This window comes from Triturus cristatus, chromosome 5_2, assembly GCF_964204655.1.
Source record: "Triturus cristatus chromosome 5_2, aTriCri1.1, whole genome shotgun sequence".
Classification (NCBI taxonomy): domain Eukaryota; kingdom Metazoa; phylum Chordata; class Amphibia; order Caudata; family Salamandridae; genus Triturus; species Triturus cristatus.
In genome coordinates, this window is record NC_140588.1 from 756,248,433 (window position 1) to 756,276,096 (window position 27,664).

A 27,664-nucleotide genomic window follows, 5' to 3' on the forward strand; every position below is an offset into this window, starting at 1 on the left:
TAGCGTTGACCTGGGAGAGATCCTTGACCCCACGTTATGGTCATTGGTTAAAGGACATGGTTTATTGTAAAGAGTCTCCTGAGTTGTATGAAGAAGAGTTGCCATCATCTTCTAAGCCTAAAGACATCTGGGAACCACAACGACAATATTTATTGACGAATAATCAGCAGGAACCTACGCTCACTCCTTAAGTATCATTGGTATATAAAGAGTAGTTCCTATGTTGTATCATGCACATAATGAATGCTAGCCTATCTTGTGTTTGTATATTCAAAAATAGTATTGATCACATCTAGTTACTTGTGTGGGATGTTATGGTTGTTGATGTACCGCCAGATGTGGTGGCTTATGTATTAACCATTGCTTGAAATTCAATAAATAGAATAAAAAAAAAAAAAAAAAAAGGAGTGGACCCTACCCTATCCTAAAAAGAAAAGGGGTGGTCATCTACCTGGTTGACCTTGGCTCTTGCTGAAACTCCAGGAGGGCTGTCCATGTAAGCCGCCTTAAATCCTACTGTGACAGGGCAGATGTGAGCAGAGGAGGATCAGGAAGCAGAGAGTGAACCTCTCTCTGACCTTCTGTAAAACCATTCAAAAGATGGGTCAATGGGCAAAGTGGTCGTGTCAGACTGATTTCAAGCAAGTCTTAAATCAGTTTGCAGAGCTCTTCTCTCTGGCCCCTAGTCAGACTAGCTGGTTTACCCATGATATGGACACTGGTGAAAGTCTACCTGTCAAGAATAAAATATACAGGCTGTCTGATCATGTGAAAGAGAACATCAAAGCTGAAGTAAGCAAGATGTTGGAATTGGGAGTCATAGAGCATCTGAAAGCCTCAGGCCGGCGCAGTAGTTTTAGTCCCCAAGCCTCATAACCAGGGTGGTAAGAAAATATGAGGTTCTGTGTGGACTGTAGGGGCCTCAATGCTGTGACCCAAACTGATGCACAGTCCAGCACGACCAGATACCCAAGTAATTGCTTATTGCTTCTAAGCGCTATTTTACATTTATTCTGTAGAAATTCATACCTCAAATTCTACTTATTGAATTTTTTTTATTTTGGTCGTGTTTTATTCATTAAAGTAAATAATATTTTTCTGACCTGGTGTGGTATCTTTTTGTGAGATGTTTACATTGGTTTACTGTTTGAAGTGTTGCACAAATCCTTTACACATTGCACAAATCCTTTACACATTGCCTCTAAAGTTAAGTCTGAATGCTCTGTGCCAAGCTATTAGAAGGTGAGCACAGCTTAATTTAGGGTTTGCCTGTCTCTTACCCCGACTAGTATTGTGGTTGCTGCTTGACTAGGGCTCAAATGCCAGTCAACCTACAACCTAATTTCTAACAAACACATTTTTCAAAGTTCTAAAGATCACGTTACAGCACCCAACTTAAGATCTGTGGAACAATATCTTAAAAACGTTTCCCCTTCTGCTAGGGAAAAATGCAGAGAAAAGGTGCCGAACAGATCATAAAGTTAAAGACATCAGCAGTGTACACTGTTCTTTTAAGAGTCCATCGGCTACCCTATCCCAGAGTGCACTGTACTGGCTATTTGCCTAACAGCCTCAGTTAATTTTCTGGTCTTGTTCAAAGAATCTCATTACACTTTAGGGTTTAATTACCCCGTTATTCATCCCTTCCCAAACTTAGAGATGAGATGAAATCTACTGTCGCACATGGCATGCAAAGTCTCCGAGCCTCTCGCTTGGCAGCGGGTTAGGCCTGAGGAGATACCGTTGCTGACGGGAATGTCCTCTTGTCTCCTCAGTGTCCTAGCTGCCGTGAGGGTCGGTCTCGGAACCTGCCCCGGCACAGCACCGGTCGGTATCACTTTCTCTGGAAAGTTTCTTCCTGGTCTATAAGACCTTGTGAGTTCTCCCACACTGTCGTCCTCTTCCATTTCTGGCTTGGACGGACCGGGGAGGTTCACGTTCTGGAACCATGATATTTTCCTAGTAATTATTTCACCTTCTTTGTGAGCGGTGACCATAGTGTCATTCACACCAGAGACAGTACACACTCCGGCTTGAAAGTTGTTCAGAATTTCCACCTCGGCCTGCGGTCTCTGATTAAAACTTTGTCACCTGGTTAAATCACCCGAGTCATGGCTCACCGATTTAGACTTGTGCTCACGTTGGTTTGGGCACACAGAGTCTGAGTGCTCAAAGGGTCATACTGCGTGGCGTCCACTCTGGATTAACCAGGATCATGTCCCTTTGGTAGCGTGTGAACATTAAAGGCCAGTGAGAGTGTTGAGCATTGCAGTGTGGCGTTCCTCAGTATTCCCTCAAAAAACCTCTGATGACTGACCTAAGCATTGATCCCCTCCACTACAGCGATAATGAGGGCCTCGTTCAATGTCCGCACTAACCGCTCTGCCTCTTTATTCACTTGCGGTCATTGGGGCATGATGCAGCAGTGTTCTATCCCTAGGTCTCAAACAGGTCTCAGAATTTGGATCCTTGGACCGGCAATATGTTATCCATTTTTTTTCCTCCGCAGGCCAAATAGCGCAAAGGCTCTATACAGCACTGGAGCCCCACTGGCAAACACTGTGGAGTCAACTACTTAGTTGGAGGGGTACTTTGAGTAACCATCGACTATGACTACTGTCGCTCTCCTGTGAGGGGACACTCCTGATGTCAAAACTCGCTTTGGACCATGGCACTGTGCATAGTCCCTACGTCATGACAGGGGGCAGGTGCTTCTTGAGAGCTGGTAAGCTGGCATAAGGGGCACTGCCTTACCATCTTGTCGAAAGCTGCTTCCAAACCAAGGAACCAGACTTTCTCTCTCATGTAGGATTTCATCTTCTCTGTCCCTTTATGACCAGCATGAGCAAGCTCAGTCAGTTGGTGCTGCGGCCTCTCTGGGATAACCAGTCACTGCCCCCTTAAAATGATGCTGTCCCTTGTGGCACTCAGCTCATCAAGGACTCGCCACATCTTTATGAGCTTTTCCTTCTCAAGGCTTTGCCAACCATTGGCATCTTGCAGGAAGTTGTGCCAAGAACTGTTCTGTGGAGCGCCCATCACTTTTACCAGCAGTGGGTCTATTGCGGTGGCTTTTCTGATTTGTTGTAGACTGAGCGCTTGTGGGCATGCTCCTTGGGATACCATGCTAACATACGTTTTGGTGGCATCTGTGCCGTCATCACTCCCATCAGCCGGGAGGGATGGATGGCGTGAGAGAAGGTCTGCTGGGTTTTTGGGCCCCTGCCGATAGAGGACTTCCACGTGGTAATGTTGTAATTGGATGGCCCAGCGTTCAATCCGTGGCACAGGGTCCGGGGCTGTGCCACGAAACCGGGGGATAAGTGGTTGGTGGTCCTTGACCACCCTGAACGATCTTCAACAGAGATACAGATGAAAGTGTTCACACGCCTACTTGAGGCCAGTGCCTCTCTCTCTATTTGTGAGTATTGTGTTTCCGTCAGCGTCAGTGCTTTTATGGCAAAAGCTAGTGGTGCCCATCTGCCGGGTTCTATTTCCTGGGTAAACATGGTTTCGTTCTTTGCTTCGGCTCAAAGTAGGCCATGGTGGTCTTCCTCAGCAGGGCTGATTTCATGTTCTGAATGAGTCTTCTTCTTTGAGGCCGCACCTACAGGGGGAGTCATTGTGGTCAGGGCCCTCAAAGGTTCAGCATTGCTAGCAAAGTTAGGGATCAATCTGCCACAATAGGTGGCTATGCCCAGGAAACTGCGGATTTCCGAGACAGGAGTCAGGGCTGGGGCTTGCTGTATGGTGTGTGACTTCCGGGGATCAACTTGTACACCATCCTGATTAAACACATAGTTGAAAAACTTGACCGAGTTCTAGAAGAAACAGCATTTGTCCTTGTGCAGGATGATGCCATGCTCCCACATGTGTTTCAGTGTGGCTCGTAGGTGTTTGTGGTGTTTTCCTCTGCAGTTATAGAGTAGATCAGGCTATTATCGCTCACATTCATGACACCCTGAAGGCCTGACAACGTCTCCCTGATGGCATCTTGGAAGACCTCTGCTGCAGAAGAGATGTCAATATTCAGTTTATTGTAATGGCGCAGCCCTAGGTGTGTCGAAAATGTGGCGATATACCTGCTTTCTTCAAGAGGAGCAGTTGATGATCCTTGCGTTGAGATCTAATTTAGAAAACCATCGTGACCAACTGAGGTCCGCTATAATGTCATCTACTATGGGTGTTGTGTCTCTCCCGCTTGATGGCTTGGTTGGGGAGACGCAGGTCAATGCAGAGATGTATTTTCCCTGGCTGATTCACCTTCTCTGCTATGACCATGGGGGATAACCATCACGTCGGCCCAGTCACCTTTCTGATGACGCCTTGGCTCTCAAGTTTGTCCAGCACTTTTTCAAATAGCACCCTTAGATGATAAGGCACTTGCAGATGGCGAAGGGCAACAGGCCTCACAGATTAGTTGATATAAAGCTTGATTGGTGGGGCTTTCAGGAATCCCAGCCCTTTGAAGAGTTCAGGAAATTGGTTGTCATGACCCCAACTGTTGTTCGGTGAGTGCTGAATCCAAGCGGTAAGCACATAGGGTAACTCATAAATGATGCACGGACATAATGCACAACACGCATGTTGAGGGTTGCATGTACGGACAAGAGAGCACCAACATGACTCATGTAAAGCAGGCATGACTGTCCATATCTGACGTGCACAATGGCTTGTAGAATGAACAAGCACAGAAACAGATTGCATGATTTACTGGGCACAAGTGTATGGCAAGTATTAGGATGCTTGTGATGGTAATACGCGATACGAGGCTTTATGCTCCCTATGTTTACTTAAGTTTTCATTGGGACTAATGTGTCCTTTTTTAGTTTTTTGCGGCCCTGACAGATTTCCCAGCCACAATAAAAGCAGCGGTGCCTGACCGCCAAACGCAGACTATTCTAGATCAGAGAAGTGCAATGTCGTGCAGTCCGGCAGCTTCTGAGCATGGTACAAAAGTTGTGGTACTCTGCATAACTCAGAACGCGCTGACTCCAGGTAGGAGGACAGCTCTCCAGTTAGTTCTTAGCCCGTTGAAAGTTGAGAATGAAGCCTTAGCCCACATTACTGGCGGAGTCAGATCTGGACAGGTTTTGTCCGGGATTCAATGATCCAGGTACTTTGAGTGTGATATGTTTGTTGCGCATTGAACATTAACTTACACAAGTGACATGTTATGGAACCCTGAGCATTCCATGATTGACGGGCACTAACTGAATAGTTGTTGTGAGCGTTGATTTTACACTGAACTGCCTTTGAACATAACGTGCTTTGCTCCAATTCCAGAATACCTGCGAAGTGCATTCTAGTACGAAGCTTTCAGCCTTTGAACTTGAGTTAAGCAGGACAGTGTTAACCCTTACAAAACAAACCATAGTTGTGTGTTATTAAGGAGTGAGCTCAAAACGAAAGTATATTATGAGATATACATGCAGAGTAAATTGCTCAAGTACATGAACAGAAGTCATTGAGTATTCTTGATTATCCAAGCGTGTTTTCTTACACAATTAAAGGCAGTATTGAATATCCTTTGAATACATGCTGGATTTTGTTATATATGTCAAATAAGGAACCAGCTAAAAACTACTTGGATGCTCTGTTCCAGACCTCCGTCCCCACAGTACCCTCCCTAATTCCCTTCCCCTCGTTTGCCCACTCTGATCTTCTGACGTGTAGCGCACAGAGTCAGAGCAGCAAGAAGGTGGGTTTCTTGAGGGTACTGCTCCTGAGTAACCAATGGAACCTGACATTCGTTCAGGAGCTCATCAACATGGCAGGCTGTCACGATTTGTTCAAAGGACACAAGGCCTAGATCTTATGCTGTGCAGCTCCCGATGTGGGTGTCTGCATTTTTGTCAACCACGAGGAACGTGGTCATGAATTCTTGATCTTCCGACGTCACTTGGACTGTCATCCATCCTTTCAATGACATCGGGAATTGGCTTCCGTATGTGAATATTTTGGTACTGGTTGAGGATAGAGGTGGTCTTGGCAGAGGTGCCGGTACTGTTGGACACCCATCACATCCAGTGAATGTATGACATTGTTCTGCATTCTGTCCATCAATTGTTGTTTTTGCATCACATTCACTGAGGCGCCAGTATCGATGATAGTTTTGACGTTGGAACCGGTAATCTGAACTACACATGTGGGTTGGGGCTGTCTATGCCACTTCAGGTCATTGGTGAACAAGATGAGGAAGACTTACTCATCATCGTCATCTTCGGTCGGTGAATCTTCTAGTTGGTGTCCGTACCCCAGTGATGACTTGGCGGCGCCTTGTGGTTCAGGATCACCCAGTGTACAGTCATATGGCCTTAGATGGGGTTTGTATGTCCCTTATGCCTCTTCCTCTGGACCCTCCTCTGCATATGTTGCAAAGTTGTTTAGCTCACCACAGTTTGAGCATGTGCAGCCCTACACATGACAGTCGTCAAGGGGGTGCTTGTCACAACCACAGCATTGGCAGCGGTGCCCCTGTTGAGGGTAGCTTGTATCTTGGGCTTGTTCGGATTTCCTTTCATGAGGATGGCGTTGGAGCGCTCTACCTTCACTGTGGTAGTCTTTTCATGATGTTGTGCAATGACAACATCCATTTCGGCGGCCTTGGTAGTGAACCGATCATGGAATCTGGCCATGATCAGGATGTCGTCGAGGCTGATGTGGGGTTGCCTCAGAACGAGGCCTCTGAGAATCTTGGTTCTGCAGTCTTGAATAATTTGCCCCCAAATCTCTTTAGGCAGATCATATGCCGTGTAGGTGCTGGCAGGCGCTCGTAAAAAGAATCTAAGGACTCTCCTTCTCGCTGCCACGCCTGACGGAGTTTGAAATGTTTGAAGTCCGGATTCAATTGTGGATCGAAGTGTACACTGAGTATGTGCACAGCAGCATCATAGTTGCTGACAGCTCATGTGTTCGGGAGGTGCTCAAATTGCTTGAAAATCTCTTTGCCCACATAGAGAATTAGGAGAAATCGTTTGATGGCCCCATCGGTTTCACAGGTTACAACAAAGTCAATCTCCAACCTTCCAACCCATGCCTTACAGCTGGGTGAGGCGTTTGCTGGGTCAGCAATTTCGGTAAAAGGTTGCAGCACTTCCACTAGTGCATGCTGTGGGGTAAACTGTCCATGTGACAGCCTTTGCTGGGGCATGGCGTCATTAGTCATGATGGGGTAGTTTGGTGTACTTGGCTCCGAGCGTTGACGCGTGTGTTGCCGCTCTCGGATGCCTGCAGGCTGATGTCTGCCGTGGGTGTCCCCGGGGCGCGGCGTCTATGTAGGCTGTATGCCGTGGCAAAGTCACTGGGTACACTACAGGGGGTATAAGAGCAAAACGTGTAATACAGCTGGGCGGCAGAGTACACCCCTTCTATAAATGCCCTTATTATTATGTCTCCTTGAATGTCCCTCTTTATGTAGATCTCTTTTACCCCATGTTAGATTTGGGGGTTTCTAGTTGGTGTAGGTAAGTACCTTTGAGCAAATAGGGGCCCTTGCGTCTAGTCTGGGTAAGGGGGTACACTCCTAAAATAACCCCTGCTCACCCCCTTGGTAGCTTGGCCCGAGCAGACAGGCTTATCTCAGAGGCAGTGTGTAAAGCATTTGTGAACATATTCAGTAATCAAGTGACAACACTACAGATGGACACCACACAAGTTTTATATTAAAAATAAGTATTCTTTATATAGACTTATCACAAGACCATAAACGACAAAAATCCACAATACTGTACTTAAAATGGTAGAATTAGCTTAGTTCTCTTTTGGATGTTAAAATGCGACACTTTGAGTTCAATGTACCTTAAGATGAGTAATGCAATACAACGAAAGTGTTGCAGGGAAGGTGATGAGTCGTTTCCTTATACGCAAGAACGGTGATGCGTCGGGTCCCTACTGCTGCGTAGGGGATGCGTCGGTTATTTTCTGCGAGGGGAGGTGATGCGTCGGTTTCTTACTGCGCTTCTGTGGCGATGCGGCACGCAACGCCGTGATGCGATGAAGATCCAGTACAATGCGACAAAGATGGTGTCGTCTTCTTGATGTGACACGATGCGGACCGCGACACACTTCTCGGCGATACGGCGGCATCTGATACGACGTCGATCCTCTTCTCCGGCGATGCGAGACGCTTCGGCAACGATGCGAGCCGCGACAGGCCCTGCGACACACTTCCCGGTGATGCGGCGGCATCTGATGCGACGTCGATCCTCTTCTAGGCGATGCGAGAAGCTTCAACAACGATGCGAGCAGCGACAGGCCCGGCGACACGCTTCCCGGTGATGTGGTGGCGTCTGCTGCAACGTCGATCCTCTTCTCCGGTGATGCGAGGCGCTCTTGTGTTGTGAAGCGACAGCGGCAGTGCGGCGACACGCTTCTTGCTCGTGAGTCGCACTTCCAGCTCCTTGTGACACGCAGTCCCTCAGAAAGCCTCGCACAGCAGCAGGCACTTCCAAAAGACACTTGGGGAGCTGGTTGGTGAAGTCTGTTGTCCCTGAGACTTCAGCAGGAGGCAAGCTCTTTTCTCAAGCCCTTGGAGATCCTTCAAAAGTTGAATAAAGTACACACAAAGTTCCTTTCTCTTCTCTTTGGCAGTCAGACAACCACTGCAGGCCAATCCCTCAAGCTTAGGGATAGTCTCTCCTCAGCCTCTCTGGTTCCTCTCCTCATCAGAGGTTTCTTCTTGTTTTCCAAAGTGATCTAAAGTTCTTGGGTTTGGGTCCCAATATTTATACTCAATTTGTCTTTGTTCTCTGAAGGCAGAGAGGCCTTTGTCTAGTCCAAACCACTTATTTTCAGTCCTGGAGCACTTTGTTGACAGGACTCCTTCTTTCCTTTCAGAGTGCAGGGCAGAGACATCAGACACACCACAGGAGGTGGAGCCAGCATTGTGGAGGGAAGGCACAACCCTATTCAGGTCCCAGGTGCAATCCTCCCACCCATCTGCATGCAGATCTCTCTATTCAGTCCTGTGCTGACTCACCCTGTCTCCTGGAATCCCTAAGCACCTGTCACTCAACTCCAGACAAGGAATACACAACCTAGCAGAGGCAGGCTTGGATGGTTAGACAAGAAAATACCTACTTTCTAAGAGTGGTATTTTCAAACACAAAATGTTAAAACTAACTTCACTAAAAGATGTATTCTATCATTCGGAGTTCAGGCATACTAAACTCGAATTTCTACCTAGTTCCCTGAGTCAGTTAGGATTATAAGATGTAATAATCGAACTGTCCATTCTGGCCTATGGGGAACAGGTAGCCTTGCAATAGTGAAAAACGAAAATGGCTGTAATTCACTATTAGGACATGCCACACACATCAGGGCTTGTCCTACCTTTTACCTACAATGCACCCAGCCCTTGGGCCTAACACAGGGGTGACTAATATGCATGGAAGGTTTAGGGACTGGCAAGTGGGTAAACTTGCCCAGTCAGCATGGCAGGACCAGACTGCACACAGGCTCTGCAATGGCAAGCCTTAGACACACATTAACAGGCTGCTTCTGTGGGTGGCACAACCAGTGCTGCAAGCCCACCAGCAGCATTTGGATTACCAGCCCTGGGCACTCCTGGTGCACTGTACTAGGGTCTGACAGGTAAACCAAACCAGCCAATCATGGAATCACTAATCCATACATCAAGTTACAATAGGGAGCACTTGCACTGTGGCACTGGATAGCAGTGGCACAGTGCCCAACGCATCTAACACCAGCAAAACACACGAGGCAACAGCAAAAAATGGAAGGGAGACCCACGCCAAGGTGTCAGGTCTAACACCCCAGATTCTTTCTGTTTGTTTGATCCCCTTACGTTCTGATCAGCCTCAGTTTAGTCAGCACACTCTGGGGCATGTGAGAGAGCACAGGGGACCTGCAAAGCAGTGCAATGTGTGCAGGGCTAACAGGTGGCACGGGTGAGCTCACAGTCATGGACAGGCCATTGAACGTTGATAGACGGCTTGACAGGGCCAGGAATGCAGGCTGCGGTATTGGCAGTGTCCTCCAGGGGGCAGGCAATGCGTCAATCCGGCAGGGGCACAGCGGTGGCCGGTGCACATGGCGGCAGCATAAAGGCAAGGGCGTGCCGCGAGGTGCGTTGCAGCGGCAGCAGGCAGGATCGTACAAGGATGAACGCTCCACAGATTGCGGGCAAGATGATGGGCCACGCGTAGCAGACCCTCTGCGCCAGTGTAGCGGGGCTCGCTGTATACAGTTGTGGGACCCGTGCAATGAGGCCCAGACACAGTTGTACAAAATACGACACATATACTCAGTATTGGGTATGGGCCGGAAGACCACGAACGTTGTCCGCCTGTTTATTATATAGCCTCTGGCCACACCTGGTCAGAGGATGTGCATGGAGTGGTTCTGGGGAAGCCTGCTACAGTGGGGGAGGGGTTAGGTGGCCATTACACCCACCTCAGAAGAAAACTAGAATACCTCAGAGCGCTGGAACAAAGGAAGATGACAGAGTACCGAAATGAAAAAAACGGATTTGGGTCCGCAAAGTACACACATGCCAACTGTCAGCAGAGAGGCAATTCAGATCAACAACAAGAGAATGTACTTGTGATAATGCAGTTGAGAGTGTGCCAAGGCCACATTTGCTCTGAGACTCAAAACAATCCAAGTATGCAAAATCACACGTGCAATCCCTGCAATGCGGGCATGTAGAATAAAGTGCTCTCACATTCGCTCTGGGCAATTTCGGGGTAGAGCATTTCCCATTAGCTCGTACATTGCGGTGACATTTACTCAACACAAAGTACTTACCCAGATGTATTAAGCCTCTCGTTGCCTTAATTCTATGTGTGATGTATAGCAGCTTCCAGTGTTACCAAACTCCAATAAAAACACATGATCTCTCATTGCAAAAGTGTGTACTTACAGATGAATAAATATGGTCTTAATGAAACAGGCCTTGACAGATGAATACATTGAAAGTGAGCACGTCAATAGCGGTCGAATGAATGAAGCAATGGGGAGGATGGACTACAGCTTTGGAATATCCCATGCAGTGACTCACTAAAAAAACATTTTAACAAGGGAATACATGCGCTCTGCAGAAATTCCAGTTCGAGTACTTTAGCTCTTAATGAATATTGATGGAGAAATTATGCAGTGAATGTAAGAGATGTATTTTTCATGCCAAATTAATTACACTGCTGGTAACCAATCAATGACTTTATGATTTCCATTGTCTTTTGCAAAAAGAAAAATAAAGTTATGTGAAAGATAAAAAACCTCCATCACTGGCCAGTCCCTACTTTACACGTAATAACTCTGTTCTTTTCATACGCCTTAGCATCTTATGGTCCAAGTACGTATTTTCTTCTTGCTTTGTTCCCTTTGAGCTATCCAGCTGTAACATTTAGACACAACAGTTCTCTGAAGACCAGGCCTACGTACAACTCTCGAGCCTGTTTCCATGTTTTTCTCGATTAATACCTATGAGGAACTCACCTCTAGCCACCATTCTCTTTTATCCAGTCAACTTCTCAAAATGTACACGTACCATTCACAATTCTATGCCAATCGTCCGACATTCCTAAACCCAGCTCAATTAGCCCATCAAACAAGCAACTACACAAACACTAGAAAAGACGTGGGACATTGCACATTGATTCGTACTCCTGCGCACCGCCTGGGTTTTAATGGTCCTGTCCTTAGCTGGTTCAAACATGGTACATGCCATGTTGATTCAAACTCTGAAGAACCAGATGGGTCTTAGTCATCCTATTTCAAGCTGATTTTCCTATTCCCTCATAAGCATACACTAAGTGGTGAATATAGGGTGCAATGTCTCAACAACAACCACAATGCTCTAAGGCTTGATCTTATTGCTGGCTCTGTTCAACCTGCAGTTGGTTGCGTCTCCTTCAATCAAGAAGCAAAGGACACACTAACATAGATCAAAAACTCCAAGATATTGCCACCCGATGCAACTGCCCGAAAAGATTTCAAAACGGCATGTTGGAAAACTTACTTCTGCTCAAGCCACAAAACCAGAATGCCTCATCTTTACATCTACCTACAAATGTAAACTTGATCTTCCAATACTAGGCTCACTGAAATTCAACCACTTTTCTCCATGTCTCCCCCTAAAGACTAACCTCTTGTCTTCACCATAGATACCCCCAAAGCTCTCATCAACAGGATGCCAAATTTCTACTGGCTTTCGTACAAAAAAGTCAAACACCTTACATCTACTGACCCCCTGAACATAGAATTAAGTCCATGCTCTCATTGTCTCCAGACTACACTATGGGAATGAAATACTAGCAAGGGCACACAATCAGCTCTCTGACTGATGTAAACAAAATTCCACTCAATGGTAAGTTTGATCATTATGTTAAATACATTGATCACATCACTCCCATATTTGAAAGCTTCAAGGGCTACATATAAATGCAAAGATCAAATTCAAACAGTGATGCCGTGCACACAACATAACTCGCCACAACAATCCTCTTTATCTGCTGCACTGCTAATTATCTCTGGCAAATCTAGAGACTTCAGCACTCAGAACACGGTACAACTCAAGGCCACAAGACGTGGATCAACACGCACCAAGAGACAACCATTCATAGGCGCCGCTGCTACTGGTTGGAACTCCTTACCTCAGCATCAGAACCGGGAGCACCCTCCTTGCTTTCATCACTCAAAAACACTCATCTCTTCTGCTTTCTCCTAAATGAAACCACAAATGTATTGCTAACTTTGAATTGAAAGAGTTTGGTATCTTCCTTAAATTGTTATGTTCTTTTCAGTGTCATAATGTTCCATCTGCTCTACTAATACTTTTTAACTGTGTAAATCATGAGTTTTATGAAAAGTATCAAAATAAATATGGGGGCAGGAGTGCTATGACAAACAAGCAAGCAAACAAACAAACAAATAATGTTGTAAAACACACTGCTGCAAAATGATCAGAGAGATGTGTAAAGCCGTCTAGGACAGCAGGTGGTGTATGAAAATGTTTTAGACACCATGAAGAGAAAAGTAGTTTGACAAAAAAAAATGAAGAGAGCAAAAATACTATTTATTCATGTAGGGGAAAAGGAATTTATGCAAGTAGAAGGATGTACGGGTTCTTCTTCGGCACCAGTTCTACTGATCATTTTTCCACAGTTTATGAGTGGAGTTCTGTCAGAATCAACAAAGAAAAGGGATGGCATACAATGGTCTACATCAACAACAAAATCCACATATTGTTATAACTGCTCGACTTATAATTCACTTTTAACTATAATGTTTCAAGCTAGCATATATCAACAATTAGAAGAAATGCATGTTTTACCTGTCTGTCAGAGGCTGAGAGGTTATTTTTTTGTTTAAAGATGGCAAATCGAGTGAGTCTGGTTTCTTATCTGCTCTGCAACATGCTTGAATGTTGAGGAACTTAAATATATGCACTTTACCTTTTAAGCATATCTGTTGGGAAAAATAATGACCTCAGTATTTTATGTTCACAAGAACGGTTATCATACAGTATGTGGTCGTTTTACAACCTAATTTGGCACAATTCTGAGTTTCAGCTCTTGCAATCGAAGGGCTTGAGAAAATGCATTAATGTATATGAAACACTGCAGGCTAACGGCTTCCATTACAGGGTGATATAGTAACCAAGCAGATCACTTATCTTCAATTAAATATTGGTGCTAGTTAACTAAATTTAACGAATTTCGTCCTAGTATATTTCAGTGTAATACTAAACATATTGTTTAGCCGTTGTATTTGTTGATCAGGAATAACAACTCTTTGTTTATTCTGTATCACGATATCATTAAAATTATAGAAAAAAGGCAAGCACAAAAGGCAGTAGTATTCAGAATATTTTGGTGATCAAATTTACCAAAATGTAATAGCTAGAGCACCCACAGGAGCATACAATAAAGTGGGAGGGTATGGGTGTGCTCTTGCTACTCATTCTCCTCCATTACTTAAAATTCTCTTAGATGGACAGTTTGACCTCCCATGAATATAGGAAGAAAAACGAATTATGCAGCTGGCAAGGATGTCCTTGTTAAACATCCACACAACTCTAACAATGTACACACTTGAGAAGGATATAGACTTGCACTCGTTTTTCATTAAGAGTCATTCATTAGGATTTCGAAAGCTATTTGTGTCTTTGTTTAATTTTATCGGGAGTCCTCCCTGAAGATTACAAACTTAATGCACTTGATTAGTCTGCAAAGAGTCATCTATTCGGACTAAATACTCTTCATTAAATAATATTATGATCATCAGATTATTCCATTTAATAGAGAGCTCGATAATCAATGTGTTGCCTTCATAAGAGAAATCGTAATCATGTGGGCACAGAAATGCTGTTGTTCGACAAGTATGTTATGAAAATACTGAAAATAGTGAATATATGTGTATTGAGGGTATCAGGGAACTATTGGATGGTAGGGACAGGTCCTTCATATTACAGTCTAACATTACCAACAATACTGATGTAAGAAGAACGAAGGAGGGTAGTCAAAGGAACTATGTTTGGCTAACAATATAGAGTAAATGTTGGGAGAGAAATATCCAGTTTGGTGTACTGTCAAGTGCCCCTGCCCTGAGGGCCTAATGCGTGTACTTGATATCCCAGCTTTTGACTTAAGCCTTAACCTCATATTCTAGTGTGAGTGAAAAGGCCTGGGACTGTCCCTTTAGATGAGTGAGGTCCAGATAATGTCCTGTGACTTGGAGGGTTCACCGAGCATGCCCTCATTGTACAGACGGAGGACCAATGCCCCTACATCCTGTTTTTTGTGAATCCATAGCTATGACCTGGATTTTTTCTCTGTGCCACTGAAGAGGAGGCCAACTAGCTCACTTGTGCTAAGTTCTGCTTTTACGTGCTTACCAAGGTCCTAGAGTTGTTATATGAATGAATGAATGAATGAGCGAATAGAGGATTTTTAAAGCGCAGACTTAGCCCAAGGGCATCAAGGCGCTGAAATACAAATCAATATACAGGCAGACATAACCCCACTCAAACCCACCTCTCAGGGAGCAACCAGGTCTTTAAGGACTTTCGAAAGAGTGTGTGAGATAGTTGCCCCGAAAGAACATCCGGTAGAGAGTTCCACGCATTGACAGCAGCAAAAGAAAAAGCTCTCCCGCCCCATCTCAGTCTTTTGAAACTAGGAACCGTGAGGAGATTCTTTTTTGCTGACCTAAGGTTAATCGAGGGCACATACTGTTGGAATAAGGCCTTGATGCCCAACGGGCCCAGGCCTTAGTAGGCGTTGTGGGTGAGGCAGAGGGTCTTAAGTATTAAGTATATATGTGCATGTTTGTGTGTGCAGACTGCATGGTACATGCATAGTGTGTGTAAGTGAACCGGAGTCATGGAGGCATATGCGGTCCATTTTGGATGCCGTTGACAGACCTTTTGCACAGCATGGTGGTGAAGCTGTTTTCCCAGACAGTGGAAGTGTATTGCTGACATTCCTGAAGATGGAGGGAGGAGACCAATACAATGAAGTGAGGGGCAAGGAAAAAAGGCTTCTTTAGTAATTCTATATGCCTTTTGACTAGCAATGAGCTTCTGATTTTCTCCTTGAAGTACTGCCATGTAGCAGATTGTGGGGGTGACGTGTGGGACTTCAGACTCTTTTGTGTAAGGTAAAGAGAATGCCTTCATTGAGGCCCACCTATTTGTCTTTACCTGAACACTCAGTTTGGTTGATGACTGCCAGGTGTAAAAAACCTCACACCTCTTTGCGTCTGTGTTGTGGGAGCTCAAATCCAGAAACTACACCGCTATGAGTAGCCTCACTCGACACAAAGGCAGTTTATGGAGAGCAAAGTGGAAAGGACACCTTAAAGAAGAACCGCATCAAATCGGTTCTGAAAGTACAGGCAGGGGATAACCTTCTCCTGTTTGCTTTGACACTACTAAAGTGGAACCCATTGCCCCATTTGGTTTTTCCATGTTCTCTATGACCAATGAAGGAAATACTCTGACTGGAATTGGCAGACTCCAGACTATCCATTGTAATGCCAGGTGTAGAATAGCAAAGCTGCGGTGTGACCCTAGTCGCTAAACATATTCAGTGAAGTTGCAGCATGACTTGATGCACGGCATCCAAATTTTGAAATCACAACATGATCTGAAGCCCCTGCACCAAGTCGTAGTGTGACACAAAGTTGCTGCACGAACAAAACTCAGCATTCCTGGATCTGTGGTCTATCTAGCCAGCGAGGTCGGTATGAGGCCTTACCGTCTGCTCAAACACAGCCTCATGTGGCGGCACCTATGCAGATCCGAACAGCCGAAGAAAGGCTGCAATGAGCACGGACCAGACAAGCGGTGAGATGATCCAGCATTGCCCAGAACGGCCCTCCATGAATGCAGTCATATCACCCACACACGACAGCTGAGGATGCAGAGATAACCTACTAACTCGCATTCAGGCTGTCCAAGGGTCAGCAGCGGATATCAGAGAAGCCGAGCAGCCACCCATGAAGCACCGGACCATTCATGAATGGAAAGAGACTCACTGGGTGAGAACCAGTGAACTGAGTTAATAAGATTGTGCACTAACACAAGAGTATGGAGAGTAATCTGCACCTGAGCCTTGACACGCTAGAACCAGTCCTAAAGAGGGAACTGCATGGACCATAGTGGGGAACTTGTGTCGATAGCAGAAAAAGGTGCCAATTTACTCTAATGCCAGGAAACTAAACTGTACAATTTCCTAAGAGTAGCATTTAGTTTTAGTGTGCATTAAAATACGTCTTGGCCACTCCAATTATTGCGCGCTTGATGAGTGCTGATCTCCCTGGGAAGCCAGTCCCTGTCCGCGAAGCCTATTCATTTCAGGGCAGGATGGAAAAACGTCCATGAAAGGTAGGCTTTCAGGTTGTTGGATTTTTTTAACACTGACAAACCCCGAACGTTCTCGATGTCTGGGTGCAGTTTTAAACCTGTATACCTGCAACCGAACAGATTTCCCCCCAAGCATTTTGCAGTTGTATCTGACGTATCAGTTCACAATAATATTTAGAAAAAGTTTGGTAAAATATTTCAATACTAGAAAATACTACTTAAATATTTAAAACGACAAAGAATATTTTTTTTTCTTCACATTTACAACTAAAGGTCTGGCCAGATCTCCACGTCCTCGTGGCTCATTTCCACTAACAAAGTCATAGCGGCTGACAAGATTGTACTTACATATTTTATGATGCAAGCATTAAACAGTCTACCGGACTATATTATCTAGTGTGCCTTGCTAGATGTCAAGTTGTGATGCAGAGCATTAGGGAGAAATCGAGCCTGTGGGTAAAGTAATTAAGGGTACTATATCCAGAGGCTTGAATGTGATAACATATATCTTGATGTTGTCCTTGTTGCCACCCGAAACTAGTACAACATTTTAACAGCTGGTGAAGGTGTTCCAATTTTGTTTTTCCAGTTGAAGCAGAGGCTTACCTGATTGATTATGTATTCTCTTGATTTGCAGTCTCTTTCTTGGAGGCTCATTACAGTGATTCTTAGGAGAAATACTATGTGGTTTAAGAAGTGATGCATTCGGAATATATCTGTATTTTACATAATTTCTCTGATGCAATACTCTAAGGCATTTGCAAGATAAGATCTTTGACTGGATTAGATGCCTATCCTCACTGAACATACATTTGTCAGTCATCAACTGACTCCAAAGTACAGTAATGGGTAGTGATAGAACTAAGAGGGGCTAGGGCACAGGCAAATCGGCAGGGCCCAATGAAAAATGTAAGCAGAGGGCGAATGACTGAGATGAGCAGGGTTCTGGGAGAGAGAGGACCAGCCTCCGTGTGCAACCACAGTAACATTAAATTACGAGCACTCAGCTGAGTAAAACAGCAGCAACTGATTGACTTCTAATAAAGAAGGTTATAGGATGGTGTGGGTTCTAAGAATATATGAACCGTCTTGTTTTTCTCTAGTAAAAAGAGATGAAATCCCCCAAAAATGATCTATCCAACTTTGTCAAAAACGACTTCAAGTTGACAACACTGTTACAAAAAAATACAATCTAAGTCCTTCCAGTTGGCCTCACTGTCGGCAAAGTGACGCACTGCTATTTGCTGGATGAGTAAACGTAACTAATGTCCTCATGTAATGCAACTGGTGCTATGTAAAGCGCTCTGATAGCCGATTCCGGTCAAGTTCACGTTATATAAAACTCTGTAAAAAAAAAACCCAAAAAACCCCTCCATTTGTGGGTTAGTGACACAATGGAGTATGCGCTAGCAAACAAGCTACTTACCTTCGGTAGCGTCTTATCTAGTAGAACCTATATCATGGCACAGATTCCTTACCTTTGAATTTCGAAGACATCAGACTGGATCCGGAAGATTTTTTTTTAGCAGTACCCCTGCGCGCTAGGAGGTGGCATTGTTCAGGTCCGCGAGCGTCGTGGGCGTCCTCTGTGCCGAAAGAGACATCCACGCCACCTATATAGGTGCCACCTAGGCGCGCTGATGTCAGGTTTCTTTTCATGACATTCCTTGCCAGAAGCATAGAACCCTGAAGAACACTGACCAATGGTGTGGAAAAACTGATGCCCTGAAAGGGATTAGCCCGGTCTCTAGAAATCCGTTAGCAGAGGGAGGAGGATGTGTGGGTCAATATGGAATCTGCAGCTAGATGTAGTGTACCAGATAAGGCGTTACCGAAGGTAAGTAATATGTTCATCTGTTAGAGACTTCTAGCCACAGATTCCTTACTTTTGAATAGATACACAAGCATCACCTCCCTTAAGGTGGGTCTGTGCACCAATTTCACACAAGGAAGTCATGCAGGACCAAACGGGCAAAGTGGCCATCTCTATGGGCTGGACTGTCCAGACAGTAATGTTTGCTGAACGTGTGCAAGAAGCCCACGTTGCTGCCTGGAAGATGCCCCAAACCGAATCTCCGTGTGCAAATGCAGTGGTCGCATCTTTAGCTCTGGTGCAATGAGCTTGCAAACCTTCAGGAGGTGTTTTTTTTGGATAGTCCGTAGCATATTTTGATGCAGTATGACCCATCTAGAGATGGCCCGCTTCTGCATGACCCAAACCCTTCTTCGCACCAACATACCCCAAGAAGAGTTGGTCATCCACCTGGAACTGCTGTGTGCGGTCCAGATATAATGACAATGCTTTGTTTGGGTCCAGACGGTGGAGTCACTACTCCTCAGAGAAGTGTGGATGAGTCTAAAAGGTAGGCAAGGCAGGGTGATGGTTTAGCCAACATGAAATGGGGTGACCACGTTCAGTAAAAAGGAGGCCCTCATGGGAACCACCAGTTTGTCAGGGTAGCCTGAGAGGTAAGGCAGCTTGAATGACAAGGCCTGCAGCACACTCACTCTACGAGCAGGTGTAATCACAAGAAAGGTTGTTTTAATTGTCAGAAGCCTAAGGGGACAATTATAGAGAGGCTCGAAAGGAACACACATTAAAAAAGTCAAAAACAGGTTAAATTCCCACTGAGGCATAATAAATGGTGAAGGAGGAAAGAGATGGACAAGACCTTTTAATAACCTATGTACAATTGGTGACTTGAACAATGAGGGTTGATCAAGCAGCCACAAAAAGGCAGACAGAGCAGATAAATAGCTCTTAGGAGTGCCAAGAGCAGAGTCCTGCTGGGCAAAGGAAATAATGAAGAGTAAGACTTCAGAAAGGTGGGGCAGAAAGGGGATCAATGTCTTTTCCTACAGATCATGCCATACATTTTTTCCCAACGCCAGGGGTATACCATCTTGGTGGAGGGCCGCCAAGATGACATTACAGACTTTGGGAGGAAGGTCGAACGCTGTCAACAGTTGCCGCTCAATCTTCACGCAAGAAGGCAGAGAGTAGACAGGCTTGAGTGGTGAACCGTCCCTGGCTGCTGCAACAGAAGATCCTCCCAAAGAGAAAGCCTGACTGGAGGATCGTTAGCCATGATCACTAACTCGGGATACCAGATTCTCCATGCCCAATCCGGAACCACAAGGATGACTTGGACCCAGTTGTTCCTGATTTACTTGAGAACTCCGGCCATGAGTGTGGTATGGGTGGAAAGGTATACAGGAGGCCTGAGCTCCACTTAAGATAAAAAGCATCTCCAAGCGAGATCCGCTTTGGATAATCCAGAGCACAAACTGCTGACATTACTCTTTCTCGGCGGAGGCATACAGATCTAACCAATGCTCTTCCCACTGTTGAAAGAGACTTTGCGCCACCTCAGAGTGGAGACGCAATTCGTGGTCCACTTGGCATCGAAGGCCGAATTTGTCCAGCTTGACATTCAGGAAACCTGTCATGTGTTGAACCATCAAGGACATGACTTGCTGTTCCAACCATGTCCAGGGCCTTCTGACAAAGCGTCCACGACCCCACACTGCTCTGTTTGTTGCAGCACCACATGGCGGTGGTGTTAACCGTAAACACCTGCACCAGCTTTCAATGCCTGTTGGATCAGCCTGAGTTCCAGCATGTTGATGTGAAGTCCGGATTCCACCGAAGACCAGAGTCCTCTAAGCTCCACCTCTCCCAGATGGCCGCCCCATCCAATGAGTGACACATCTGTCACTACTGTGAGATCTGGTTGGGGGAAGGGAGAGGGGTCTGCTTCTGACCCAATTGTGGCTCATTAGCCACAACTGCAGATCAGTTTGCTCCAAGATCTGGACCATGTTGGAGAGGTTCCCCTGATGCTGTACCCTTTGAAACGTCAACTCTCACTGCAGAGCCTATATATGCCCCTGGGCATGAGTTACCAACAGGATGCAAGAGACTATGAGTCTCAACAGCCTCAGGGTCTGCCTAACCAAAATCCAGGATAGAGGCTCGAACATTGGTATCATAGCCTGAATATCCTGGACTCGCAACTCAGGAGAATAAGCACAAAACTGTACTGGGTCCAGAACAGCTCTGTTGAAAGGGAGCATCTGAGAGGGAATCAGGTGTGACTTTGGCATATTGATAGTGAACCCCAGTAGGAGCAAGAGGTTTGCCGTAGCCTAAAGGTGGGTGATGACAGCCTGGGGCGAGCCCGCCTCCCAGTCATCGAGTCATGGGAAGACTAGCACCCCCGATCTCCGGAGATGAGCTGCAACCACCGCCATCACCTTGGTGAACACCAGAGGGGCACTCGTAAAGCCAAAGGGGAGCTCGGTGAACTGAAAATGCTCGTGGCCTACCGTAAACCACAGATAGCACTAGTGGGCAGGCAGGACAGGAATGTAGAAGTAGGCATACTTCAAGCCCAAAGCTACCATCCATTCTCCTGGGTCCAGGGCAGACAAGACCAGAGCCAACTTAAGAAGTCTGAATTTCTCCTTCTTGAGGAAGAAGTTGAGGGCCCATAGATTTACAATAGGCCTTTGTCTTTTTGGGAAGCAGAAAGTAGCAGGAATAGCACCTCACCTTACTTCTGGCACCGGAAACCTCTCTACGGCTCCATTGGCCAAGAAAGCCATGACTTCCTCATGAAAAAGGGACAGATGATCCTCCGTCAGCTGGTCGTGAGACGGTGGCATGAAGGGGTTGTCAGATGAATTCCAAAACCCACCTGTCTGATGTAATGGACTGCCATTGGGGCAGGTGATGGCGAACTCTGCCACTAACAGGATGTACATGGTGGCAAAGGGGCCAATTAGGAGGGTTTGGAGGCTATTTGTGGGGGAGGAGGGGAGGACGGGGGTGAACTGACCAGACTACTGGCTACCCAACCCATGAGGTCTGTGAAACTGCACCCTTGACCACGTAGAGGTTGGGGAGCAAGGCTAGAAGGGAACCAAAGTGGTCAGAAGCCCCTTGTATAGCCACGAAATAAGTGAAAGGCGACTTGGGGCCATAACAAGGCGCTAGGACTTGACCGTAGCCCGACTCTCCTAAAAGCACTCCAGCACCGAATCTGCTTTGTCTCTGAAAAGATTGCTGCAATTGAAGGGCATGTCCATAAAGAATGCCTGGACATCCCCCGAAAAGCCAGTCATCCTCAACCAGGTGTGGCACCTCATGGCCACAGTCTATGAAACCGCTCTGCCCAGTGAATTGGTCGTGTCAAGTCCACAGCGGATAGTTAACTTTGCTGCATCTCTCCAATCTGCAACAGTCTAGTGGCCCGGGCCTCCTCCGGGAGCTGTGGCAGCACTTGCGCAACCATGTCCCACAGAGGGTGGGAGTAACAACTGAAAAGGCAAGTGGTATTTAGTCCACAATGCCAGAGTGGTGGAAGAAAACAACTTCTTTCCTAAGGAGTCCATCTTCTTGGATTCCCTATCTGTGGAGGCAGTAGGGAATGCGCCATGGGATGTTGAGTCTTGACCCACCAAGCTCTCTGGGATAGGGTGTTGGGTGAGAACGTTCAGGTCCCCTGGAGTGGGGTGGTTACGGCAGGCAATCGTCCTATTCACAAGAAGCCCCTGTGTTAAGTTTGGACCAAGTCCCCAAAAGGGCATCAGTGAGAGCAACAATGAACGGAAACAGTGGTTCAGATGTGGAGACTCCCGGTTGCAGCACCTCTGTCAAGATGTCTTGACAGCTACTGAGGGCAACTGAAGGTCAAGAACCTTAGCCCCCCCACCGATCACCATTGTTTAAGGGGCTCCCTTCTCCGCAGCCACTGTAGGGAGAGAGACCATACCAGTATCCGGAGAGGTATCCAGTCGACTGGCTTCACCCAATTCCTCACATCAGTCCCTGCTAGGGTCTTCTTCATATGGTTTTCTCCAGGGTCCAGCGACCTCCCCCATTCATCCACCCACCGCGCTCCCCCCCCCCCCCCCCCGAGTATATTTCAGTGTAATACTAAACATATTGTTTAGCCGTTGTATTTGTTGATCAGGAATAACAACTCTTTGTTTAATCTGTATCACGATATCATTAAAATTATAGAAAAAAGGCAAGCACAAAAGGCAGTAGTATTCAGAATATTTTGGTGATCAAATTTACCAAAATGTAATAGCTAGAGCACCCACAGGAGCATACAATAAAGTGGGAGGGTATGGGTGTGCTCTTGCTACTCATTCTCCTCCATTACTTAAAATTCTCTTAGATGGACAGTTTGACCTCCCATGAATATAGGAAGAAAAACGAATTATGCAGCTGGCAAGGATGTCCTTGTTAAACATCCACACAACTCTAACAATGTACACACTTGAGAAGGATATAGACTTGCACTCGTTTTTCATTAAGAGTCATTCATTAGGATTTCGAAAGCTATTTGTGTCTTTGTTTAATTTTATCGGGAGTCCTCCCTGAAGATTACAAACTTAATGCACTTGATTAGTCTGCAAAGAGTCATCTATTCGGACTAAATACTCTTCATTAAATAATATTATGATCATCAGATTATTCCATTTAATAGAGAGCTCGATAATCAATGTGTTGCCTTCATAAGAGAAATCGTAATCATGTGGGCACAGAAATGCTGTTGTTCGACAAGTATGTTATGAAAATACTGAAAATAGTGAATATATGTGTATTGAGGGTATCAGGGAACTATTGGATGGTAGGGACAGGTCCTTCATATTACAGTCTAACATTACCAACAATACTGATGTAAGAAGAACGAAGGAGGGTAGTCAAAGGAACTATGTTTGGCTAACAATATAGAGTAAATGTTGGGAGAGAAATATCCAGTTTGGTGTACTGTCAAGTGCCCCTGCCCTGAGGGCCTAATGCGTGTACTTGATATCCCAGCTTTTGACTTAAGCCTTAACCTCATATTCTAGTGTGAGTGAAAAGGCCTGGGACTGTCCCTTTAGATGAGTGAGGTCCAGATAATGTCCTGTGACTTGGAGGGTTCACCGAGCATGCCCTCATTGTACAGACGGAGGACCAATGCCCCTACATCCTGTTTTTTGTGAATCCATAGCTATGACCTGGATTTTTTCTCTGTGCCACTGAAGAGGAGGCCAACTAGCTCACTTGTGCTAAGTTCTGCTTTTACGTGCTTACCAAGGTCCTAGAGTTGTTATATGAATGAATGAATGAATGAGCGAATAGAGGATTTTTAAAGCGCAGACTTAGCCCAAGGGCATCAAGGCGCTGAAATACAAATCAATATACAGGCAGACATAACCCCACTCAAACCCACCTCTCAGGGAGCAACCAGGTCTTTAAGGACTTTCGAAAGAGTGTGTGAGATAGTTGCCCCGAAAGAACATCCGGTAGAGAGTTCCACGCATTGACAGCAGCAAAAGAAAAAGCTCTCCCGCCCCATCTCAGTCTTTTGAAACTAGGAACCGTGAGGAGATTCTTTTTTGCTGACCTAAGGTTAATCGAGGGCACATACTGTTGGAATAAGGCCTTGATGCCCAACGGGCCCAGGCCTTAGTAGGCGTTGTGGGTGAGGCAGAGGGTCTTAAGTATTAAGTATATATGTGCATGTTTGTGTGTGCAGACTGCATGGTACATGCATAGTGTGTGTAAGTGAACCGGAGTCATGGAGGCATATGCGGTCCATTTTGGATGCCGTTGACAGACCTTTTGCACAGCATGGTGGTGAAGCTGTTTTCCCAGACAGTGGAAGTGTATTGCTGACATTCCTGAAGATGGAGGGAGGAGACCAATACAATGAAGTGAGGGGCAAGGAAAAAAGGCTTCTTTAGTAATTCTATATGCCTTTTGACTAGCAATGAGCTTCTGATTTTCTCCTTGAAGTACTGCCATGTAGCAGATTGTGGGGGTGACGTGTGGGACTTCAGACTCTTTTGTGTAAGGTAAAGAGAATGCCTTCATTGAGGCCCACCTATTTGTCTTTACCTGAACACTCAGTTTGGTTGATGACTGCCAGGTGTAAAAAACCTCACACCTCTTTGCGTCTGTGTTGTGGGAGCTCAAATCCAGAAACTACACCGCTATGAGTAGCCTCACTCGACACAAAGGCAGTTTATGGAGAGCAAAGTGGAAAGGACACCTTAAAGAAGAACCGCATCAAATCGGTTCTGAAAGTACAGGCAGGGGATAACCTTCTCCTGTTTGCTTTGACACTACTAAAGTGGAACCCATTGCCCCATTTGGTTTTTCCATGTTCTCTATGACCAATGAAGGAAATACTCTGACTGGAATTGGCAGACTCCAGACTATCCATTGTAATGCCAGGTGTAGAATAGCAAAGCTGCGGTGTGACCCTAGTCGCTAAACATATTCAGTGAAGTTGCAGCATGACTTGATGCACGGCATCCAAATTTTGAAATCACAACATGATCTGAAGCCCCTGCACCAAGTCGTAGTGTGACACAAAGTTGCTGCACGAACAAAACTCAGCATTCCTGGATCTGTGGTCTATCTAGCCAGCGAGGTCGGTATGAGGCCTTACCGTCTGCTCAAACACAGCCTCATGTGGCGGCACCTATGCAGATCCGAACAGCCGAAGAAAGGCTGCAATGAGCACGGACCAGACAAGCGGTGAGATGATCCAGCATTGCCCAGAACGGCCCTCCATGAATGCAGTCATATCACCCACACACGACAGCTGAGGATGCAGAGATAACCTACTAACTCGCATTCAGGCTGTCCAAGGGTCAGCAGCGGATATCAGAGAAGCCGAGCAGCCACCCATGAAGCACCGGACCATTCATGAATGGAAAGAGACTCACTGGGTGAGAACCAGTGAACTGAGTTAATAAGATTGTGCACTAACACAAGAGTATGGAGAGTAATCTGCACCTGAGCCTTGACACGCTAGAACCAGTCCTAAAGAGGGAACTGCATGGACCATAGTGGGGAACTTGTGTCGATAGCAGAAAAAGGTGCCAATTTACTCTAATGCCAGGAAACTAAACTGTACAATTTCCTAAGAGTAGCATTTAGTTTTAGTGTGCATTAAAATACGTCTTGGCCACTCCAATTATTGCGCGCTTGATGAGTGCTGATCTCCCTGGGAAGCCAGTCCCTGTCCGCGAAGCCTATTCATTTCAGGGCAGGATGGAAAAACGTCCATGAAAGGTAGGCTTTCAGGTTGTTGGATTTTTTTAACACTGACAAACCCCGAACGTTCTCGATGTCTGGGTGCAGTTTTAAACCTGTATACCTGCAACCGAACAGATTTCCCCCCAAGCATTTTGCAGTTGTATCTGACGTATCAGTTCACAATAATATTTAGAAAAAGTTTGGTAAAATATTTCAATACTAGAAAATACTACTTAAATATTTAAAACGACAAAGAATATTTTTTTTTCTTCACATTTACAACTAAAGGTCTGGCCAGATCTCCACGTCCTCGTGGCTCATTTCCACTAACAAAGTCATAGCGGCTGACAAGATTGTACTTACATATTTTATGATGCAAGCATTAAACAGTCTACCGGACTATATTATCTAGTGTGCCTTGCTAGATGTCAAGTTGTGATGCAGAGCATTAGGGAGAAATCGAGCCTGTGGGTAAAGTAATTAAGGGTACTATATCCAGAGGCTTGAATGTGATAACATATATCTTGATGTTGTCCTTGTTGCCACCCGAAACTAGTACAACATTTTAACAGCTGGTGAAGGTGTTCCAATTTTGTTTTTCCAGTTGAAGCAGAGGCTTACCTGATTGATTATGTATTCTCTTGATTTGCAGTCTCTTTCTTGGAGGCTCATTACAGTGATTCTTAGGAGAAATACTATGTGGTTTAAGAAGTGATGCATTCGGAATATATCTGTATTTTACATAATTTCTCTGATGCAATACTCTAAGGCATTTGCAAGATAAGATCTTTGACTGGATTAGATGCCTATCCTCACTGAACATACATTTGTCAGTCATCAACTGACTCCAAAGTACAGTAATGGGTAGTGATAGAACTAAGAGGGGCTAGGGCACAGGCAGATCGGCAGGGCCCAATGAAAAATGTAAGCAGAGGGCGAATGACTGAGATGAGCAGGGTTCTGGGAGAGAGAGGACCAGCCTCCGTGTGCAACCACAGTAACATTAAATTACGAGCACTCAGCTGAGTAAAACAGCAGCAACTGATTGACTTCTAATAAAGAAGGTTATAGGATGGTGTGGGTTCTAAGAATATATGAACCGTCTTGTTTTTCTCTAGTAAAAAGAGATGAAATCCCCCAAAAATGATCTATCCAACTTTGTCAAAAACGACTTCAAGTTGACAACACTGTTACAAAAAAATACAATCTAAGTCCTTCCAGTTGGCCTCACTGTCGGCAAAGTGACGCACTGCTATTTGCTGGATGAGTAAACGTAACTAATGTCCTCATGTAATGCAACTGGTGCTATGTAAAGCGCTCTGATAGCCGATTCCGGTCAAGTTCACGTTATATAAAACTCTGTAAAAAAAAACCCCAAAAAACCCCTCCATTTGTGGGTTAGTGACACAATGGAGTATGCGCTAGCAAACAAGCTACTTACCTTCGGTAGCGTCTTATCTAGTAGAACCTATATCATGGCACAGATTCCTTACCTTTGAATTTCGAAGACATCAGACTGGATCCGGAAGATTTTTTTTTAGCAGTACCCCTGCGCGCTAGGAGGTGGCATTGTTCAGGTCCGCGAGCGTCGTGGGCGTCCTCTGTGCCGAAAGAGACATCCACGCCACCTATATAGGTGCCACCTAGGCGCGCTGATGTCAGGTTTCTTTTCATGACATTCCTTGCCAGAAGCATAGAACCCTGAAGAACACTGACCAATGGTGTGGAAAAACTGATGCCCTGAAAGGGATTAGCCCGGTCTCTAGAAATCCGTTAGCAGAGGG

The 27,664-nt window shown here is 45.5% G+C and overlaps 1 protein-coding gene across 3 annotated transcripts in view; it reads right to left on the reverse strand.

Annotated features, from left to right (window-relative positions):
* The window catches only part of LRCH2 (leucine rich repeats and calponin homology domain containing 2), a 1,103,616-nt gene that overhangs the window by 657,521 nt on the left and 418,431 nt on the right, over positions 1–27,664 (reverse strand). For all 3 annotated transcript variants that reach the window (XM_085607858.1, XM_085607859.1, XM_085607857.1), the window contains exon 6: positions 13,298–13,431. In XM_085607858.1, coding sequence (XP_085463984.1) covers positions 13,298–13,431 — 134 coding nt within the window. The remainder of the gene's footprint in view (positions 1–13,297; positions 13,432–27,664) is intronic.